A 21,179-nucleotide genomic window follows, 5' to 3' on the forward strand; every position below is an offset into this window, starting at 1 on the left:
TTTTTCCTTACTTTAAATTTTACATAAATAAATATTCTTTTATAAAATTTGTTATGTTTAAATTGAAAAGAAATCTTAGTAAAAAAGATTATTTTTTAAAGAATACTAGGGACAAAAAATGTCCATATACCCCAACCTCATCTAAAAGTTATTTTAGAATTGAAATAACTTTATTTTTACATTTATATATTTTCTCTTTCTCATATATTGTCTTATCTCTCTCATCACCCTCTCTATCTCTCTCTCTCTCTCTATCTCTCTCTCTCTCTCTCTCTCTCTCTCTTTTTGAATTATCTTTGTAACCCAAATTAGTCTCCTAAAACTAGGTTAAATTTTTTACTCAACTAGCAAATACTTTAGATATGAAAATCCTGTTGTCATCCATTTTTTATGCAACACATACAAGACATCCTTTCAGAGTGACAAGAGAGTGTATCGAGATCATATGTATCTTACCGCGGCTCAAGGTCCCATAAGACCTTCAAGTGAACGTTATGGGCACAATAGTTGGGATCTGCACCACCATATTAATGCTCTGAGCGATCGACATAAAGTCGGCATCACTTTCGGTGCCCTTTGCATTGACATTTGTCCCTGCATCATGAGGCTGTCTTGGTGATACAGATGTTCTCGTGACATGGACCTTCAACGAAATTACTCTGCACATGTTCGTACCTTAAACATAAGGTCTAGACCAACGGATTTTGCACTGAAACCATTTTTACTCGGTGACACACATATTGAGTGTCTTCTTGAGCCCTTGGGATACATTTACGGCCTCTACAAATGTTCAAAGATCATGTCCTGCTCATATTCGGTCCTTCGGAGCCCCCATGACCATCCAAAGTTCCTATAACGGGAGTCCGAAGGTCAAAAAGAGCTAAGGGCCCTGTGTGACCAAGCCTAAATTTGGTCTGGCCACATCAAACCTTTGGTGTGACATACCCAAAAAATGGGAGTAAGCATGCTCAAGCCCCTAAAGTACTGTGACACTCTCAATAGGGGCATGGTCATGCCCAAAGTCGATGTGACCACATCGAACAAATAGAGGCCTCGACCAAATTATGTCGTGATGAGGGTGTGATTACACCCTAAACTCTCAACAAACGTGAGTCATGTCAGCTAGCGTGACCATGCTTGAAGGCAATGTGGCCACACCACTCAAACATAGAGCCTGACATAATTATTTCGGGTCTCAAGTGTGACCACACCGACCTCTCCTCCCGCGACACTTTCAGTTGGGGTGTGACCACGCTCTATTTGATGTGTCCATGCTAGTAAAACCGGAATCGCTATCTTTACGTGGCGGTCCTCGAATTTTTGTCGACGCTGTCGTCTAATCGTCGGATAATGCTTTTTATCTGGCTCTTCATCCCAAAAAGGCATGAGGAGTAACCTATGCCCATTCTTAATGAGGCAAAGGGTAATTTATGGCTTGGAACTAAGGGATATCTTCTCTTGGAGCTGAAGTAAGAAAGAGGATCAGGCCATTTGTGATCAACTGAGCAGAAGGAGCAAGGGAGCTTTTGAGGGAGCTTTAAGGATTAGATTCATCATATTTCTCGAGGAGAAGGTCAGGGAAGTCAGTTCTTCCATCTTTTTTTTCTTTTTTCTTCATTTTTCCCTCATCTCCACCATCTTCTTTTTCCTCTCCAAAAACTCTCCGTGAGTTGAGCTTAAGAGAGCTTCTTCTTGACCTTAGAGAAGGAGAACTTTCGTAGATGACAAAGCAACCATCCTCCTTCTCTCAAGAGGTGAATAATCTCTCCTGGTTGGAGAGGACAAAAGTTAGGTAGTCTATTTGAAGTCCTTGTTATAGTTCTATTGATTTGATTGCCTCAATCAAGCATCATTTTGTATGCTTCTTTTTTTGTGTTTACTGGGGTGTGAGATATGCGCACTAGTATGTCAGGGGTGGTCTTCTTACAATGAGCCATGTATAACAGAGAGGAGCATTATTAAGTTAACCTAACACCTTTTCTATAGGGGTTGCTTAGCTCTCCTCCCATCGGACATATTTCACTATGTTGCACATAAATAGTTTTTGATACTAACCCAGTTTTCATGCAGGTCAAGTTTTTTTAGACTTTTTCATATACTTTTTATAGTCCCTAGGCTTGAGTCTTGTATTAGAAATAAGTTACAGGCATGGGTGGCTAATTTGCATTACCGTGTGACAAGAACCGGGAGCTATAGGCTCGTGTCTTGTACCTTAATTCTGATTTTCTCATTGATGTATAACATTACGACCATATATGTATATGTGGTTCCTGGACGTCTTTTTATTTTTCTGGGATATGTTGTCAACCCAGCGACACCCTACATTTATATTCGTTTATGCTTGGCTTTTTTTCTTTTACATTGCTCAGTGTGCTTGCTAATTACTCGTTCTTTTGTTATGGCTTGTCCACGCTCTTTGTTAATTTAATTTAGGCTCTCCAAGGACCTAAAATTATAAATTTTCTACGAAAATTTTTATAAAAGATTGAGATTAATTAAAATTTAGGTTTAAAACATCTCAACTTTTTCAAAACCTACTTTTTACTTTTCTATATGACCTTCAAACCAAATTTTAAATGGAATGTATTGTATGACTATCACCCAAGTCATACTAAGAGGGTATCTATATTAGGATTATTAGCTCACTGCCTCATTAGCATGTCCTGAGGAGAAACCCCGCGCTTCTTCAATCCAAGTGTCTCAAGATAGATTTCTACTTAGGTGGTTATCTAGCGCGCTTAGGGTGTTAGAGGCTTTCTCGACCCAGATGGAGGAATAATTCCTTTATGGGAGCATCTTTAGGTTTGTAAATGTACCTCCCTCCTCTTTCTTTCCAGCAGATTTCATGCCACTTTGGCAGGTATAAGTCTCTCTTTTACTTTATACCTCAATAAGGTCATATGATTTAGTGTTTCTTTCTCTTAACCTTAAGGCTACCTAGATCCCCTTGTACGATGCAATTTATGAATTGCTAACAAGGGATCTCTGGTTATGTTGCAACCTTTATGACCAAGTAGACATAGGGTTCTAGTAGCTTGTGATGACAAATTTGTGGTATCCCAACCCAACAATCTCTAGCCAATTAGGATTACTCCACACTTCCTTTGATTACCCACTTTGAGTCATTTCGTTCCTTAGATGCTTCGTTGATGTCGTCTCGTAGACCTAGACTATGGTGAGGCCGACCGCTCGTTTGGTATACGGTGATTCACCCTCTCTACCTTTATGGCTTGCTTAGGCTTGAAAGCATAGTGCGGACCATATGGAGTGACCCAATTATTTCATAGGTCTCGTTTGCTAATGAGTTGTTACCCATTTGGGATAACAAGTGACTCAATATCTGTCTTGTAGCTTTGCGAGAGCTTTGAAGGCACCGAGATGCTCCTATAAGATAACTATCCTCTGTTACCCCCTCTAATTAGTCATCACTTAAATGTAAGCAAAATAACTTTAATCGAGAGCATTCTTGGACATCTCCCAATATACAATTAACCAAATTAGAAACATCCATTTGGGAGTGCTCTTGGACTCAAGACAAATACAAATTTAGTTCTTTAGTTATTTGGGTAGCTTATGTAGGTATTCTCACGTGGATATTCAACTCAAGGTGTCTCGATCCGATTCTATTTTGACGTACGCAATTTACAGAAAGACCCCAAAAAAATCTATTAGAATGTTGTGAGACTAGATAAATATTTTAATAAGAATGATGCCAAAATATATGAACATTAATGATAATTGTAATATTTAATAAATCAATTATAAAATAATAAAAATCTACTTTGCTTCTTATATCATCTATAATCTAGATGAAGAGAAATTTTACTTAGATAAAGTGGAAGAACAATGTACAATCCACTCAGAAAAGTATAGCAAAAACTAACAACTAATATAGAAATGATGATGATTTTAATGATCTTTCTCAAAAAACTTAAAATTATAGCACCCACTTATGATGACATCGCTAAAAGAACTCTTAGATTTGTTTGTTTATATGGATAAATTCTGTAATAGGCAAATATAGAATGATTACCTAAGAGAATTTATTACAAGATCAAATAAGATGAACATGCTAAATTTTATTAAACAGTTCATTTAGCTAAAAAAAATAATGAATAAGTGGAACTAAGCAAACCTATATATAGTTGAAGAAAATAATTAAAACTAGATATTATTGTAGGCCTCATGATAAGAAATCATATGGTCAAATTTGAACTTTAAGATTGGGCAGCCGTCTTATAATTTTAAATTTAAATATTTTCTAAGAACTCATTTTTAAAACTGGTTATACTAAAAATAATTGATAATTAGCTAATAAATTTATCATTGAACTTATGAGTGACCTTAGAAATAAGGTTGATTTGTTTAATCAACTTATCTAAAAAGATGTTTTTATTAAGCTCACTAGCTGAATAATAGATAAGAAAACTTAGTTTCTTCTTTAGATTAATGAATTATGCCCCCTCTCATTGTACTCATTGTAAGACATAAGTCTACCACTAGGCCCACCCCACCAACCGACTTAACCCTTTTAACTAATGCTCCTATTAAAGAGCACAGTAAAATATTGAGTATATAATCTACTTCAAATGTCATAAGAAAGTTCATACTCAAAATTAAGGGAAATTATAAATCTTATATTTAATAAAAAATAGGACCTCATAATTAAAAATCTTGAAGAAATTTACAATGACTTGTCATTATATGATAAATAATGGATTATATAGATAACCTTCACAATATATTATGATATGTTTGATAGTAGCTAATGATGAAGCAAAATATTAAAAAAGTAGGAATATTTTTAGCATGTATATTATGTATAATGAGAGGAAGTGCATGCTAGTTATGAATGGGGAAGTGCAATGATTCTTCTTTCAATTCAAAAGATTACAAGAGCTAACCTACAAACTAGACGATACTCAAAACAACTTCATATTTATTTTATCAAATATACCCTTATTTCCATCGTAAGTAGATTTTTTAATTTCAATCATGCTTAGTACTTATAAAGATCCAATTTAGATCAATGTCATGAGAAATTTCATACTCAAAATTAATGCAATATTCAATTCTTATTTTTTAAGAAAACATAGGACCTCACAAATCAAAATCTTAAAAATGTTTATGATGACACCTCATTATTTGATGTAAAGTTGATTATGTAGATAAAAGATACAGTAATATTATGAGAAGCTCCTATAGTATTTAAGAATGATGCAAATGACTAGATAAAGAGAAAAACTTTTAACATGTATATTATGTATAATGAGAGGAAGTGCATGTTTGTCTTAAACAAGGAAGTATAATGAATGTTTTTCAACTAATAAGATTACAACAATGACAAATTGAACCTTACTTATAACCCTTTCGTGTTAATTTGGTTAACTATGCATGTGTTTCCATCTCAAGTAGACTTTTTAGTTCCAAACAAGATTGATAGTTATAAAGATAAAATTTAATTTGATGTCCACCCTACAGATATTGTCCATATTTTGTTAGCATGAATTTAATTATATAACTTAATTGAAAAATATTGCGATAGAAAGAACATTTATATTTTTAAGCACAATAGCAGAACCTATAAATTTATGATGTAAAGTCTCTAAAAATGTGTCACTTATATTACCTCATAAGTCAAATTTTGATCTTTTGATGACACAAACTATCAAGAAACAAACCAAACTTCAACTGATTATGATAGGGACTCAAAATTCTAATAGTCATTTTAATTTGTCTTGTTTCTTAAGTATAGAAATATAAGTTATAGGATTAAAATTTTAAGAAATGAGATTTTTGATCAAACTAACATTCACCTTTTACATGCAAATAAAATCACTCCAAATTTTAATGAAATTCACATACCTAATGTGGTCATACCTCTCCTTAGATTTAATAATGTTGAAACGAATGAACAACTTAAGGAACAACTTTTGTTAGAATCATTTAACATGTTTTCGATTTTGTTCTATGTTTCCAAGTTTTCAACTGTCCACATTATGGAATAAATCCCACTACATATATAAATTAAGTGTCAAATTGAGGAGTTATTTTATAGAAGAAATTCATATAGATAAAGCGTGGATGGTCGGGTCAAGGAGATAACACCTTGATTGTTTAATTTGGCATGCTTAAAATAATTTGAATAATGATTTTATAAGAGAAAAGCTATCAAGTTACTTCAAATGAAACAACCACTCAAACAAACCTAAACCTAAGAGCTACCAAGCTTTGACTTCAATAAGGAAATAAATTTCAATAATTTTCATTCATCCTCAACTCTAACTCATTACACAAACTAATATTCTTTACATGACAAAACATCTAAAAGAGGGAGAGGAAAAATAAATAAATCGTAATTTGAACCCTAAACACTTCATTTGCATCTTTTTTTTATTCAACTAAGGATGCTCCCATGGTTAGAAAAAATTTAGGGCTTCCGTATAAGTATTTCCTCAAAAGTTTTATTTTGAAAATTCTATGATATATAGAAAATGTGATGTTGTGTATAATATTTTATTATATTTTTTGTAATAATTTTATGCTCTTTTTCAGTATATTTTGTGTGTATATATGCAATATACATGAAAAAATTTAACACTTGCAAAAAATTTGAACGAATTATGAACTGACATTCAAGTGTTTGAAGGAATCACTCTGGTGGTAGATTGAGAGCATTGCAGTGCCATATACATGGAGCCTCATCAGGACATCATGATGTGTAAAGTCAACGCTAACGTGCCTAGAGACCAGCACCACAGTGCTCACAAAAGCACGCTCGATGCCCAAATACGAAAAGTAGGAGGCACAAAATGTGGCAACCAAACCCACTGTTACTGCACTCATAGGTAGCACCCCGATGTTGCATCCCGAGTGCCTTGACACACCCCACCAATATAGGGTGGCTTTGTGGTTTGCTAATTGTTTTGTCGAATGAATGTATTAAAAATGTAAAATTGGTAGTTTTTGGGGACACTAAAAAGCCATCTGGAAACTTATAGGGAGTGGAAAGTTACTGGTGAGTGTGAGGAAGTGATAGTGAGCGAATTTTTCACTTATTTATGTTCGAGTGAGAGAGTGTGTTTTGTAATCAAGCAAAAAAAGAAATTTTTTGTGGTGATCAATTCTTGAAAATAAGGAATTCTTCCAAAAATTTTTTTAATTCCTTTAACGTTTGTAATTTGGTTTGATCTATTCAATGCAAGTCATATTTTTTAGCCAAGATGATTAAATTGCAGCAGTTGGATTACATACATTTTTGTGAAGTATGTGCTATGTTTTTTTCTCTTCTTGTGTTGGTGGTGTTGCATTGTTTCATGAAGGCCATCTCTCATGGCTAATACTTTCATAATATGGCATTATTAGCTTATGTAGTTTTTTTAACTTGAAACAAATTTTGATAGTACTTGTGGTTTTATGAGGTATCTAAATAATGTAATGCTATTATTGTGCCATGTTTTCTTCCGACATATATCATGCAATCTTGTATCATATCAGACATTTGTGTCATGATGCTTTGATGATTTGATAATCATTCGCTTAATGACATAGTGAGCTAATCTTTGGAGAAATCACAACGTTCTGTTTTACATGTGGCAAAAATTCTCCTGTCACGTGTCTATTTTATCCATTTTAAAAAATAATTTTTTCAATTTTATTTAAGAAAATAAAATTTTAAAAATTTCTAATTTTAAAACACGTGTGCTAGTTTTGTAAATAGTAATATTTGAGCGCTGTATATGTAATTAGAAGTAAAGAGGTAATATTTTAAAATTTGAAATAAAAAAATAGAAAGAAAACAGGGTATTCTTAAAAAATCAGATTTCAAATTTTCAAAACCTTCCCTCTCGTCGTCGAGGCGTCCTTCCCTTCTCTGCCGCAACCCTCGCCTGCATCACTATCCCTCTACCGGTTTTTCTCAGACTCTTCCCCTCTCTGCTCAAAACTCTAGCTCATGTCCCTCACCCTACTCGTTTCGCCAAAACTATTGCTTTTGTGTCTGAACCCTCGCGATACAATCCGATTAGAGCTAACTGGGAAGGCAACAACTGGATTGCGACGTACTGAGACCCGAAACTCCAATCTTTCTCTTCGTTTCGCTCCGCCCCTACCCGAAACCATCTGGGATTTACGGCCGAAATCCGTGAACTGCGGATTTATCGCATTCGCGGATTTATTTTGTCCAAACCGGCCATCTGGGAAGATTTAGGTTAAATCCGGCTCTAAATCCGTTACCAGACAGCGGAGCTATTCTCCCCACTGTCGCTGGCCTCGATTTTCCTTGAGGATGCCGAGGGCTCGAAACAAGAAGAGGAAGGAGGCAGCCGAATCTATTCCAAAGCCCGACGCCGCTTCTCTTGATGGCGGGGACGCCATCCCACACTTCCACGATCGGCAAATAGCTTTCAACCACCGTGAAGGTATGATTTTTTTAGACTTATATACTCAACCTTACTACGAAGCATTTGATTGTATTTTATGGTACATTTTCCGGTTCGAATGTTTGCTTTGGTCCCATTTGGAAGGATTGCCTTTAATGAATTATAGTAACAAAGGTTAATTTGAAGAGAGAAGAGATCTGCTGAAAATACCAGATTCAGGATTATTAACTTCTTTAAACTGCATTTTACACATAAAAGCCAAGAAAATGTTTGAATTGCCTCGAGAGTGTTGTTCTCCGGAAAGTATTTATGATTCTCAATTTAGTTTGTTTGGTGAAGTGGAGAATGGTTTAGTCTGGGAGGGAGTATGTTTTATTAACTCTCTTCCGTAGGCTGAATTGGCTGAGTGGATGTGGGGTAAGATCTAGTTACATTCTAAATTCAGCCTTAGGAAAGGTGGGGAAGGAAAGCTGACTCAACCATTGGAAAACTCCTTCGCAGTGGACAGAATAAGGATAGTTTTTTTGCCTTTGGTTGAGCTGAAACAGAAATCAAGTTGATGCATTTTCAGTTTGAAATTAATGAGCACGACATGCTTACTCAAATTGAGATTGGCTCAAGCTAACCTGTGGCTTAGTACAAATTGCTTTGAGCCGAACTTGGATCAACTTGAGTTATTCCGAACCCTATTTTTTGGTTGCTTAATGTAGAAATGATTCCTACGAATTATATTCCTAGATCTACTTTCCTTGAATAGTTGAGCAACATTATTTGAGGCCAACAATTTGTTGTCTGTGAAAATCTCTCACCTTGATCATTTATTTAGTCAACATTCTACTTTGGCAATATAGCGAGCAAGAAAAACACACTAAAACAGCCTGTAGCTCTCGGTTAGGGAGGAATTGATGCAAATCCGGAAGAAAATATGGAGATGAATATCAACGCAAAGACAAATCCGTAAGGGTGATAATTTAATTCCATAATCCGTGCAATCATAAAGGAGTTTTGAAAAGTTAGCATTTTTGGAAGTTAATTACTTATATTCTGTATTTTATTATGTTAGATATATTGCTTTCGGAATTTGAATTTCTAGTTATTGTTTTCTTAATTTGATGGGACAATAATATTTATTGCTTTCTTAATTTAATTTCTTAGTTGTTACTTTCTCAATTGGGATGAAAATACAGTTATGTAATTTGCTCTTTAATGGAGTAATGAGAGAAAAGGAGGTAGCTTTTCTTTGGTTGTTAATTCAACTTTCTTTCAGTTACAGCTGGTGAGTCTTTCAACACTATAAAGTGATTCTTAATTAGCCATCTCTTGAGATCAATGAGCTTTATGCCGTCGTTTTCACAACCTGGCTCTTGTACCAAATTGGTGTCTTTCCCTTAAGGCCAATATCTCATTTTTACAATTGTTGTGAAGCCGACCGTAATAAAGTGAAAATTTAGAACGAGAAATTCACGAAACAAAAACACAGCTGAAACACACAGATTTACGTGGTTCGACAAATTGCATATGTCCACGAATTTGTAGAGAATTTTATTAGCTTGAGGATTACATCGTCGACCATGTCGACTTACAAGATTTTCTCTCCTCTCATTCTCTATTTCTCGAACTCTCGCTAACCGAGGGCTACAGGAAACCGAAAAGGAATAACCTGGAAGAGTGGCTAACCCTTATATCTTCTCACGTCTTTCGTTAGCCTTGCAAGAAGCCAAGGAAAGCTACTGTATACAATTCCTTCTTCCCGTACGACAACACTGCCGAAGAATCAAAATGCGGAAACCAAAAGGGCAAGCAACCACCTTTCGATTCAGGAGGCCTCACCCTTTTCCCTTCTTTTGTCAGATCTCACGCCGAAGAAGCACCCAAGGAGCCAATCGCAGAAGAGAAACAAAGGGAGAGCATACACTTGCGATTTTGCTTACACTCGTAAGCCTCACGCCGAAGCATGTAATAATGAGAGTCAAAACCAAAAAAACCTTACGATTCCCTTATTTGTTTGGCCTTCTTACTCCTCTCCTACGTCACAACTAAAAAGATCCTTTTAATTCGTGAAGAGGGAGGCGGGAGAAACAGTAATCGGGCGGGATCCTGAACAACAAATCAGAGGAGGCAGGATCCTTTTTAGGAAGGAGCGGTAAGGAATCCAACAAAGAAAAATGTTAAAACATTTAATATATTGCCAATGATATAAGAACAATCCAAACATGGATGAAGTGAGCCGGGCTCCACGTTACCCAACAATTCTCGTACTTGGAGACCGGAACACTGGCTACATCGTTCTTTTCCTCAAACGTGGTATCCTCCATCCCTGCAACTCATGACCCCTCTTCAAGCTAGAAGACCAGTTGAAGTCGAGCACAATTTCAGCTTCTTCTTTTTCCTAGTCAGCTCCCAATTGCACGAATTTTCAACTTACCAGATTTCTTAATAGCTTTGAGGTTCTCCACCATTTGTCATCAGAATGTGATTCAAGGTTGGTGAGAAACGCTGTGGAGAACGTCTGTTCCCGACTGACCTGAGAACTGTAGTTGTATGGGTGGACGACTCTGCAGCTGATTGCGGAACAATATGAATGGGTGCCCCAGACCCATTCTTCTCATCACTTCCATCATTGTCCTGCACTGTGACCTCTGGTAGATCAACAAATCTTACATTTTTACTGTGGTCATCAATGATTGTGACATAATAACGAAAGCTTCCAAGAGATATTACTAGAGAAGGTCCCCACACATCTCTGTGTACAAGATCTAGTTTTCTTGTCTTTGACGCTACGCCAATTTTCAAGAAACTGACTTATTTCTGTTTCCCCATAATGCAACTCTCACACATGTCGAGATCAACTGACTTCAGTTCTACTAACTTGTCTCTGGACTGAAGTTCTTTCATATTTCTCTGACTTATGTGTCTATGCCTGCAATGCTACATTTTTGCTGTGTTCTCTGCAACTATAGTATCAACATTATCAATTAAACTTGTAGTCATATACAGTGTAAAAGTTTTCTTAACTCAAGTCAATACTAATGTTTTTTTGGTAATCTTTTAGGTGCTATCTGAGAACACTACTGAATGTCCACCCTCGTTGAGCTGTCCAACAGAAATGAGGTTTATCTTCAACTCAGGAATGTGCCTGACCTTTTGTAAAGTTCATTTGCTCTTCTTAGGGAGTGCAATATCAACTCCTTTCATCCCCATTATGTTTAGAGCTTTCCCATCAGTCAGATATATCTTCCCAAAATCACCTGCAACATAGTTTCACATCAACTTCTGGTGGTAAGATGTATGGAAGGAAGCCCCTGAATCTCATATTTAGTCATCAACAGAACTGTGAACTGTCAGCAATAACGCATTCTGTACTTCTTTAGTTACAACATTAGCGCTATCATTCTCATTTTTTTTGAGATTTCTGCAGTTCTTTTTTATGTGACCAATTTTGCCACAATTACAACAAACTGCTTGCTTGCCAGATTTTAAATTGCTCTTTCTCGCATGCTTTTATTTCGATCTTCATTTGTTTAAGTCCCTGTCCTCTATTCTTTCTCTGGAATCAACATTTACTACCGAACTCGAACCCAAGATCTCTCCAGAATCTTTTCTGCGCACATCCTCAACCAAAATCAAATCATAAATATAATTATATTTCAATTTAGATTTACCTGTAAAATTGCTAACTGTCATCATCATGGCTTTTCATCTATTTAACAATGAAACAAACAATATCAATATACGTATCTTATCGCCAAAATCAATTTTAACAGACGACAATTGATTTGTGATGGTATTGAAATCATTCAGATGTTGAACAACAAATACACATTCCGCCATCTTTAAGTTGAATAATTTTTTCATCAATCATATTTTTTAATCGTCGATGACTTTTCATGCATACCTGATAAAGTTGTCATAAGATTTGTAGTAATCATTTCCATGATGACTTTGTGGGCAACATATCTCGACAGAGTTAATCGAACAACACTCATAACCTGTCGATCCAACATATTCTAATTAGCTTCATCCATTTTCTCCGATCGTTTTTCCAGTAACGGAAGATGATGTTTTTTCTCATAGAGATAGTTCTCTATCTGCATCTTCTAGTAAAAAAAATCTATGCTATTAAATTTCTCGATCTCTGATGTCATTACTTCATCTCCAACCATCGCTTTCTTCAAATCCAAATTAAGGCTTTGATACCAATTGTTGTGAAAAGAAAACAACAATAAAACAAAAATTAGAACGAGAAAATTGCAAAACATAAACACAGTGAAACACACAAATTTACATGGTTTGACAAATTGCGTACGTCCACGAAGCTGCAGAGGATTTTATTATTCGAGGAATACACTGTTGATCGCCTCAACGATTACAAGAATAATTTATCTCTCTCCTCTCAATCTCCCTCTCTCCACCTTAAGACAGGGAAGAAGAAGAATAAAGAAAAACTTGTTGTTGCATTCCCTTTTTTTCCTTTTATTCGTAAGCCACTCTCATGAGAGGAAGCCTTTTGGAGAACCGAACACCTGCACCTATTGTTCTCGTGTCTCACACCTGAAGCAAATAGCTAAGAATTTCTATTCTGCTTGGAAGAAGCATATTGGAGTTTGTTTGCTAGAGGGTCTTTATATCCAATATTCTTCTGCAACATTTAGTGCATGGTGGAACCCTCATCAAAGGAAATCAGAGTTGGCGGGAGTCCAAATTCGGAAGGAGAGGAGGCAGGATTTACAAGAGAAAAGCTATAAAAGATATTTAGGGAAGGAATCTAATTAAGAAATAATTAATTTGCTGCCTTAAGCATCAGGTGACCGGGCTCCACCAATCTCAACAATTCTCCCATTTAGAGACTGGGACATTGACTGTATCTCCCACTGGTTGTGTCGTCTTTTCCTTCAACGTGATGTCCTCCGCCCTGCAACTTAAAGCTCCTGCCTTCAAGCTAGAAGATCAACTGAAGTCAAGCACAACTTCAGTTTCTTAAGAGCAACACTTTTAGTCGACATATCAGCGTCAACATAGTTTTGTACCTTCAAGTTATTTCCTGGGTTCCTCATGTATCTGCTTACATCTTTCATTGTATGGACAATATTTTGTCACTGCATAGACAATTTTTTTAACAAGTCTAGCATTGTACCTTTTATTGTCATCAAACCCAGTCTTCACCCAGTACACTGACTTATTGTGCAATGCCTCCTTTCTCGAAAGTTCTGTCAGCTCCCAAGTCTGATTCTCTGGCAGGGGATCCATCTCCTCATTCATGGCCATCTCTCACTTGATTGAATTTTCATCTTGCAAGATTTCTTCATAACTCTGTGATTCTCCACAATCTGTTAGCAGAATGTAATTCAAAGTTGTTGGGAAACACTGTGGAAAACGTTTATTCCTGACTGATATGTGAACTGTAGCTATAGAGGTGGAGAATGTCTATTCCCTCAAAGTCAATATCTCATTGATCTCAAGAGATGAACAATGCAGAATCACTCTATAGTGTTGGAAGATTCACCAACGGTAATTGAAAGAAAGTTGATTTGACAACCAAAGAAAAGTTACCTCCTTTTTTTCATTACTCCATTAAATAACAAATTACATAACTGTATTCCCATCCTAACTGGAAAGTAATAACTAAGAAATTAAATTAAGAAAATAATAAATATTATTTTCCCATCAAACTGAGAAAGTAATAACTAGAAATTCAAATTACGAAAGCAATAAATTTAACATAATAAAATATAGAATCTAAGTATTTAACTTCCAAAAATGCTAACTTTTCAAGACACCTTTGTGATTGCACAGATTATGGAACTAAATTATCATCCTTCCGAATTTGCCTTTGCGTTGATATCCACCTCGATATTTCCTTTTGGATTTGCATCAATTGCCGACTCTCCCGAAGAACTTGACTCCGACAAGTTTTGCTAAATGTAAGCAGAAAAAATATGTGGGTTTAAACGTTGGAGTTATGATGCTTGCAACTAGACAGAGCCTGAATTAGGATGATTCTTCCATTGAACTAAAAACTTATAATATCCTCCACGCCGATTTGTAACAAACTGGTGATGGAGTAATGGTGCAATTTCATCCCTTGGGCCTGTATTTTTAGGGACACGAATAATTGTGTCTTGTTGAGCCAGTATGTTTGTGGTTGCTGCCAATTGTTCCTCCGAGCCATGAAATTGAGTAATATCTTCAATATTGAAAACATGGTTGATTCTGTGGTCAACTCGCAACTCGATGACATATGCATTAGGCCCCAATCGTTTGGTCAGCTTAAAAGGTCCTACAAGCCAAGCATGTAATTTGTTGAAGCTCCCAAGAGGAAATCGTTTGGGCCTGAGGCGGACAAAAACCATGTCACCAACATCAAAGTACTTGTTCTTCCGCTTAATATTTGTAGAGGTCATATATGCTTCTGTGCTGAGTGTCAGGCGCCACTTAACTTCTGCGTGAATATCCTTCATGTAATTGGAAAAATCAAGTGCAGCTTCACTTGGTCGCGGTCGAAGCGCCAAAGGGTGGAGGTCCAATGGAGTGTGAGGGTGAAAACCATAGACTACTTCAAATGGTCTGCATCCGGTGGAGCGATTGACAAAGTTATTGACAACAAATTATGCATGTGGCAATAACTTGCTGCATGGTCGGTGACTAAGCACCTCAAAAAGTTCCCTAGGCTTCGATTGGTCGCCTCGGTTTGTCCGTCAGTTTGAGGATGAAACACACCAGAGAGTAGTAGTTTGGTCCCCATTTTTTCCCATAAAGTTTTTCAAAAATACTCATGAACTTAACATCCCGATCGGACATTATGGTGGCTAGAATACCATGCAGTCGAATTACTTATTGTAAAGATAATGCCGCTGTTTTGGAAGCACCAAAATTTTTGTGGCAAGGGATAAAATGAGCCATTTTTGAAAAGCGATCCACAACCACCATGATGGAATCATGTTATTGTGGGGTCTTGGGCAACCCCAACAGAAATAAATACTAATGTGCTACCAAGGCTTATCTGAAATTGGAAGGGGGGTATAAAGACCTGCTTGCGGTTTTGTGCCCTTATTTATTTGACAAGTCCGATAATGAGGCATTACTTTATGCACGTCACGATGTAGTCAAGACCAAAAGAATCGATCGGAGACTATAGATAATGTTTTATCAAACCCGAAATGTCGTGCTAAGCCCCCTCAATGAAGTTCTGAAATAATAAATTCTTTGAAGGAGTCACATGGAATGCACAACTGAATGTCATGGAATAAAAATCCATCTTTGATAGAATATGCATTTGGAACTGCGACCTGCCGTTTGTGAGCGTACTCCATATAGTACTGAAGTCCTTATTGGTGGAATATTGCTGTTTGAGGCTATCAAACTCAACAATATTAACTGACTAGACCATCAGCAGGTGCGGTATCCTGCTTAAGGCGTCGTCTACCTTATTCTCAATTTCGAATTTATGCTTGATGATGAAATCAAATTGTTGTAGGTAGTCCGTCCATCGAGCGTGCCTTGAGTCCAACTTACTTTGAGCATTCAAATGCTTTAAGGAATCATGATCTGTAAAAAGAATAAATTCTTTATGGATCAAATAAGGGTGTCAATGCTTAAGTGTTTGAACCAACACATAGAATTCCATGTCATAGGTTGAGTAGTGCCTACGGGTTTCATTGAGCTTCTCGCTATAGAAGGCGATAGGATGGCTTTCTTGGCTGAGGACTCCTCCTTACCCACGTGGGATGCATCACAAGCAACTTCAAAAATTTTGGAAAAATTCGGCAACTTCACAACTGAAGCTTCTCCTATTTTTCTTTTGATCCCAGTGAATGCTTTATCAACAGCCTTTGTGCCACAAATTTCCTGGAATTTAAACATTCGGTAATGGGAGGCATGTAGGGGTGTAAACGAGTCGAACACAAGCGAGCCATGCTCAGCTCGTGTTCAACTCGTTTATATTTCGAGCTCAAAAAGTGTGTTCGTGTTCGGTTCGTTTTCTTAACTAGTCGAACACGACCTGTTCACGAATAAAGAGTCCTTTTAACAACCCTAATAATGTAGCCATAAAACAATAAGAGTTTGAGCAAGATTTAAAAATTGTTATTTATATTAAAACATCATTTGAATATAATTTAATAATTTTTAGTCTATTTTCTTAATCAATATTTTAATTGGTTATAAATCTTTGTAGAATTGTAATCAATTAGATTTTTTTAAAATACTACTTAATATATGTTTTATATATATATATATATATATAGAACGAACACATCTTAGTTCGTGTTCGGCTCGTTAACTTATCGAACCAAATTAACGAGTCGAACGCGAACAACGAGCCATTTTAACAGCCCTAGAGGCATGATGGTACTGAAATTCCGTATGAACGTCGGTAAAATGTTGCTAACCCATGGAAGCTTCGTACTTCAGAAAAATTTTGCGGAGCGGGCCAGCCTTTAATTGCTTAAACGTTAGTAGGACCGGCTTCAAACCCCTGGTTTGAGATAATAAATCCTAGAATAGAAACCCTATTCTTTAAGAAGGAGCAATTTTCGTGATTTATAAAAAGTCGTTCTTGTTGTAATGTCTCTAATTCCCGTTGAACATGGTCTAAATGGTCCTGCAAACAATGGCTAAAAATCAAAATATCATCAAAATAGACGACTACGAATTTGTCTAAGACAGGTTTAAGTGTTTGTGTCATAACACACATGAATGTACTTAGTGCGTTGGTTAGTCCAAGAGGCATAACCAACCACTTAAATAATCCATCTTTTGTTTTGAATGTCGTCTTCCACTCATCTCTGGGATGGATTCAAATTTGATGATACCCGCTACGAAGATCAATTTTTGTGAAGACGGATGCGCCACTTAGTAGGTCAAGCAAGTCGTCCAGTTGTGGGAGAGGGAATCGATATTTTATGGTTATTTTGTTAATTGCTCTACTATCGATGCACATCCTCCAAGCATTATACTTCTTAGGCGTAAGTAGAAATGGCACGACACAAGGACTAAGAATTTCTCGTATGAAACCATTGTCAAGCAAGTGTTGAATTTGTCTATTGAGTTCCTCATTTTCCATTGGGCTCATGCGATAATGAGGTAGATTTGGCAGAGAAGAACCTGTAATTAAATCAATGGCATATCGTACCTCTCGCATTGGTGGTAGTTGTCTTGGCATCTCTTCGGCCATATTGTCTTGGAACTTCTCTAGCATCTTTGTAAATTCGTTGGGGATAATACTATCGTCCTGTTTAGCCTCTCGGTTCACTACTAGTTGTTCTTCCTTTAGAGCTTGAGTGAATTGCTGAATGGTTAACACTGGAACGACTTCTACCTTTTTTTGCTTCGGTTGTGCTTCAAATTCAGAGATCTACAAAGGGTCTAAAACAAATTTCTTGCCATTAAATTTAAAGGAGTAAGAATTGGTATACCCGTCATACAACACATTTATGTCATAGAGCCAGGGTAAACCCAATAGCAAATGACAAATGGTCATGGGAACCATATCGCACCAGGCCTCATCCGAATAACTTTTTCCCATTGTGAACCTCACTAAGCAACGATGCGTAACTAAAATGGGGTTAACTTCTTTAACCCAACTTACTCGATAAGGGGTTGGGTGTTTTTTCAGTTTTCAAACCCAAGTGTTCCACTACATCACTGTAAATCACGTTCATTCCACTCCCGTTGTCAATTATTACATTTAGTGCACGAACACCATGCTCCATTCGGGTATGAAAAATGTTGGTGCGCTTCCAATCAAGATCAGCACCTTGGATATTTTTCTTAGTACATGTCAAAACTCGGTGAATAACACAACTGGGCAAATCAGTTGCTCCCAATTGCTCTAGATCCTCGCTGTTGCTTGCTTCGTATTCTGTTTCTTCCCCTCCATCTACGGTGCCCACTAATCAAAGTTCCTTTTCACACACAAAGGATAATTTTTTTTTCTCTCGTAGAACATACTACAACAAAATGTCCAAACCCCTTGCACTTATAGCATTGTGGTCCGTCGCACATAAGTTTGGACTTTCCTCTTTGGTCACCCACCATGGCGTGTCTACCTTGGTCAATGGGTAGAGATGGTTTCTGGTATGCTTTCGTTTCTGTTTGGGATCCGTAGATGACATGCGTCTTCCGTTGGAGAATCTCAATTTTTTTTAACGAGTAAAGCCAATTGGTAAGCTTTATCAACATTTAGGATCCGTGCTATTAGAATCTCTTTTCTCAACTAATTACGTAACCCTGTGCGATATCGAGCTAGAGTTTGCTGTTCATTTTTCACCACCTGGCTGCGGACAATCAATTCATGAAAACGGTTTGTGTATTGGTCGACAATCAATATTATTTGCCTTAGTTGCAGCATCACTTCAAACATCATTTGCTCGTAGTTAACAGATAAATATTTTTCCTTTAGCCGCTCCTTCATTTCTTCCCAGTTGGACACTGACGCTCGTTGAGTACGACGTATTTGTTCTTCCACGCTACTCCACCAAGTTCATGCATGTCCTTTTAATCTCATACGGACATAACGTACCTTTCTATCTTCGAAAACAGAGAACCAATCAAAATAATTCTCAATAGCCGTCAACCAATTTTCAAAAGCATTGGGTTCTAATTTTCCAAGAAAGTCTGGAATATCGAACTTCATGCCCTTGGTTAGTTCATCACGAGGGTGACAGTCAAAGCCACGCCCTCTTCATCCCCTGAGAATTTCACGACCATTTCGTCTAGAGAGAGCTTCACGCTCACCAAATCCCCTAGAATCTTCATCCTCTTCATTATCGTCTACTTCAGCTTCCGGAGGAGCCCCACGCATCCTCCTATTATGCGGTACAAACTCATCTCGGATTTGACGCTCCTCCATGGTTTCCAATTTATGAATGATCTGTTTCCGAACAGATGCCAGTTGGGTGATCTGTGTTTGTATTTGGGCTAGATCAATATTTTGATTTTAGTTATTTGACATATTGTAAGAGTTACCATTACGGGTTACCGACATGAAATATTTGAATTCCTTGAGGTAGAAAAACCCGCTCTGATACCAATTTGGTGTCTTTCCCTCAAGGACAATATCTCATTGATTTCAAGAGATGGCTAATGCATAATCATTCTACAGTATCGAAACACTCACCAACGGTAATTGAAAGAAAGTTGAATTGACAACCAAATTAAAGCTGCCTCATTTTCCCTCATTACTCCATTAAATAGCAAATTACATAACAGTATTTCCATCCCAACTGGGAAAGTAATGACTAGGAAATTAAATTAAGAAAGCAATAAATATTATTTTCCCATCAAACTGAGAAAACAATAACTAGAAATTCAAATTATGAAAGCAATAAACTTAACATAATAAAATATAGAATTTAAGTAATTAACTTCCAAAAACGTGAACTTTCCAAAACTCCTTTTTGATTGCATGGATTATGGAATTAAATTATCACCCTTCTGGATTTACCTTTGTGTTGATATCCGCCTCCATATTCCCTTCCGGATTTGCATCACAGCCATATATCACATCCACGTATTTCTTCATTTTAAGGATTAGGAGGCTTAAGAATTTAACTTTTAAGGAAACTAGAATAAATCTCCCATTGAGGGTGATGTCTTTGAAGCCAACATAGTTCCTCTTTTGCATACTTAGAAGATATACGACTCCAATTGTTTTAGGTGATCTAGTATGTTTTCATATAAAACATATGATTCAACATCATGTGCTTAGTAGTAGACTCCATGAACTACGCCCCTATCTTTTCTTTATGTTGATTGCCTTGTTACATCAACAAAGCTTCATTTGAAGCCATTAAAGGAGGGATCCATAGGTGGATAAGGGAATCAAACAAACACAGGAAATAGTGGCAGGCCTTGTCTCCATCGATTGTGGAACTAACTTAAAATTATATCAGTTTAAAATAATCCAAAATTTATTCTGATTAAAGTTAATCATTAATTAAGTCCCTCCAATCCTTGCTCCATAATGCTTACCGTTGTTGATTGGTTACAAGATAAATTTTGGGGTTTGCTTATTGACTACATAAACACCTCTTCGATTTAAGGATAAATCCAACTTTCTCCCTTCTTGCATGCCTTTGAAAGCTCGAGTGTCTTTTCATTCTCCTAACTGATGCATGTAATGTTAAGTATGCACAAGACTAGAGATGCTCCAAAGGTATATCAATAAAATATTACTTTGTACTTTACTTAAGATTTACACTTTATCAGACCAGAATTTCGATTGAGTAACTAACCTAATAGTATGATCAACATATAAGCCCGAAATCATTCTAATTTAAGTTGGTCATTTCAAATACAAACCTAGGTTAATCAGGATCTCCAATCCTCACTCCGTAATGTTTACCCATCGTTGTTAGATTATGACTTGAATTTTGGGTTCCATTTATTGCACTTAATGAACAACTAAAACTTAACTCGATTAATACTCGATTATGCTTTTTTAAATTAGTAAATAAACAAGTTTGAATATTTTTTTCAAAACTTGAAGGTTAAATAAATCAAATTTAAGCATAATTCAACTTCTTTATTAATGTTCACAAACATGATCATTTGTTGTTCAACAAGTAACTTACTAAATGTTCTATACTTATATGATATATTATTTAATGAAAATTATTTAAATAAAATTTAATTTATTAGAACTTATTTCATCAGCCATATATCACATCCACGTATTTCTTCATTTTAAGGATTAGGAGGCTTAAGAATTTAACTTTTAAGGAAACTAGAATAAATCTCCCATTGAGGGTGATGTCTTTGAAGCCAACATAGTTCCTCTTTTGCATACTTAGAAGATAT

At 36.3% G+C, this 21,179-nt stretch overlaps 1 protein-coding gene across 1 annotated transcript in view; it reads left to right on the forward strand.

Moving 5' to 3' along the window:
* The first annotated feature begins 7,860 nt into the window (after positions 1 to 7,860).
* LOC110036003 overlaps positions 7,861 to 21,179 on the forward strand; it is a 31,155-nt gene continuing 17,836 nt past the window's right edge. Inside the window, exon 1 of the mRNA XM_020740347.1 lies at positions 7,861 to 8,420. Within this exon, the coding sequence (XP_020596006.1) occupies positions 8,288 to 8,420 (133 nt within the window). The 5' untranslated portion in view covers positions 7,861 to 8,287. The remainder of the gene's footprint in view (positions 8,421 to 21,179) is intronic.

The sequence above is a fragment of the Phalaenopsis equestris genome, unplaced genomic scaffold, assembly GCF_001263595.1.
Source record: "Phalaenopsis equestris unplaced genomic scaffold, ASM126359v1 Scaffold201446, whole genome shotgun sequence".
NCBI lineage: Eukaryota > Viridiplantae > Streptophyta > Magnoliopsida > Asparagales > Orchidaceae > Phalaenopsis > Phalaenopsis equestris.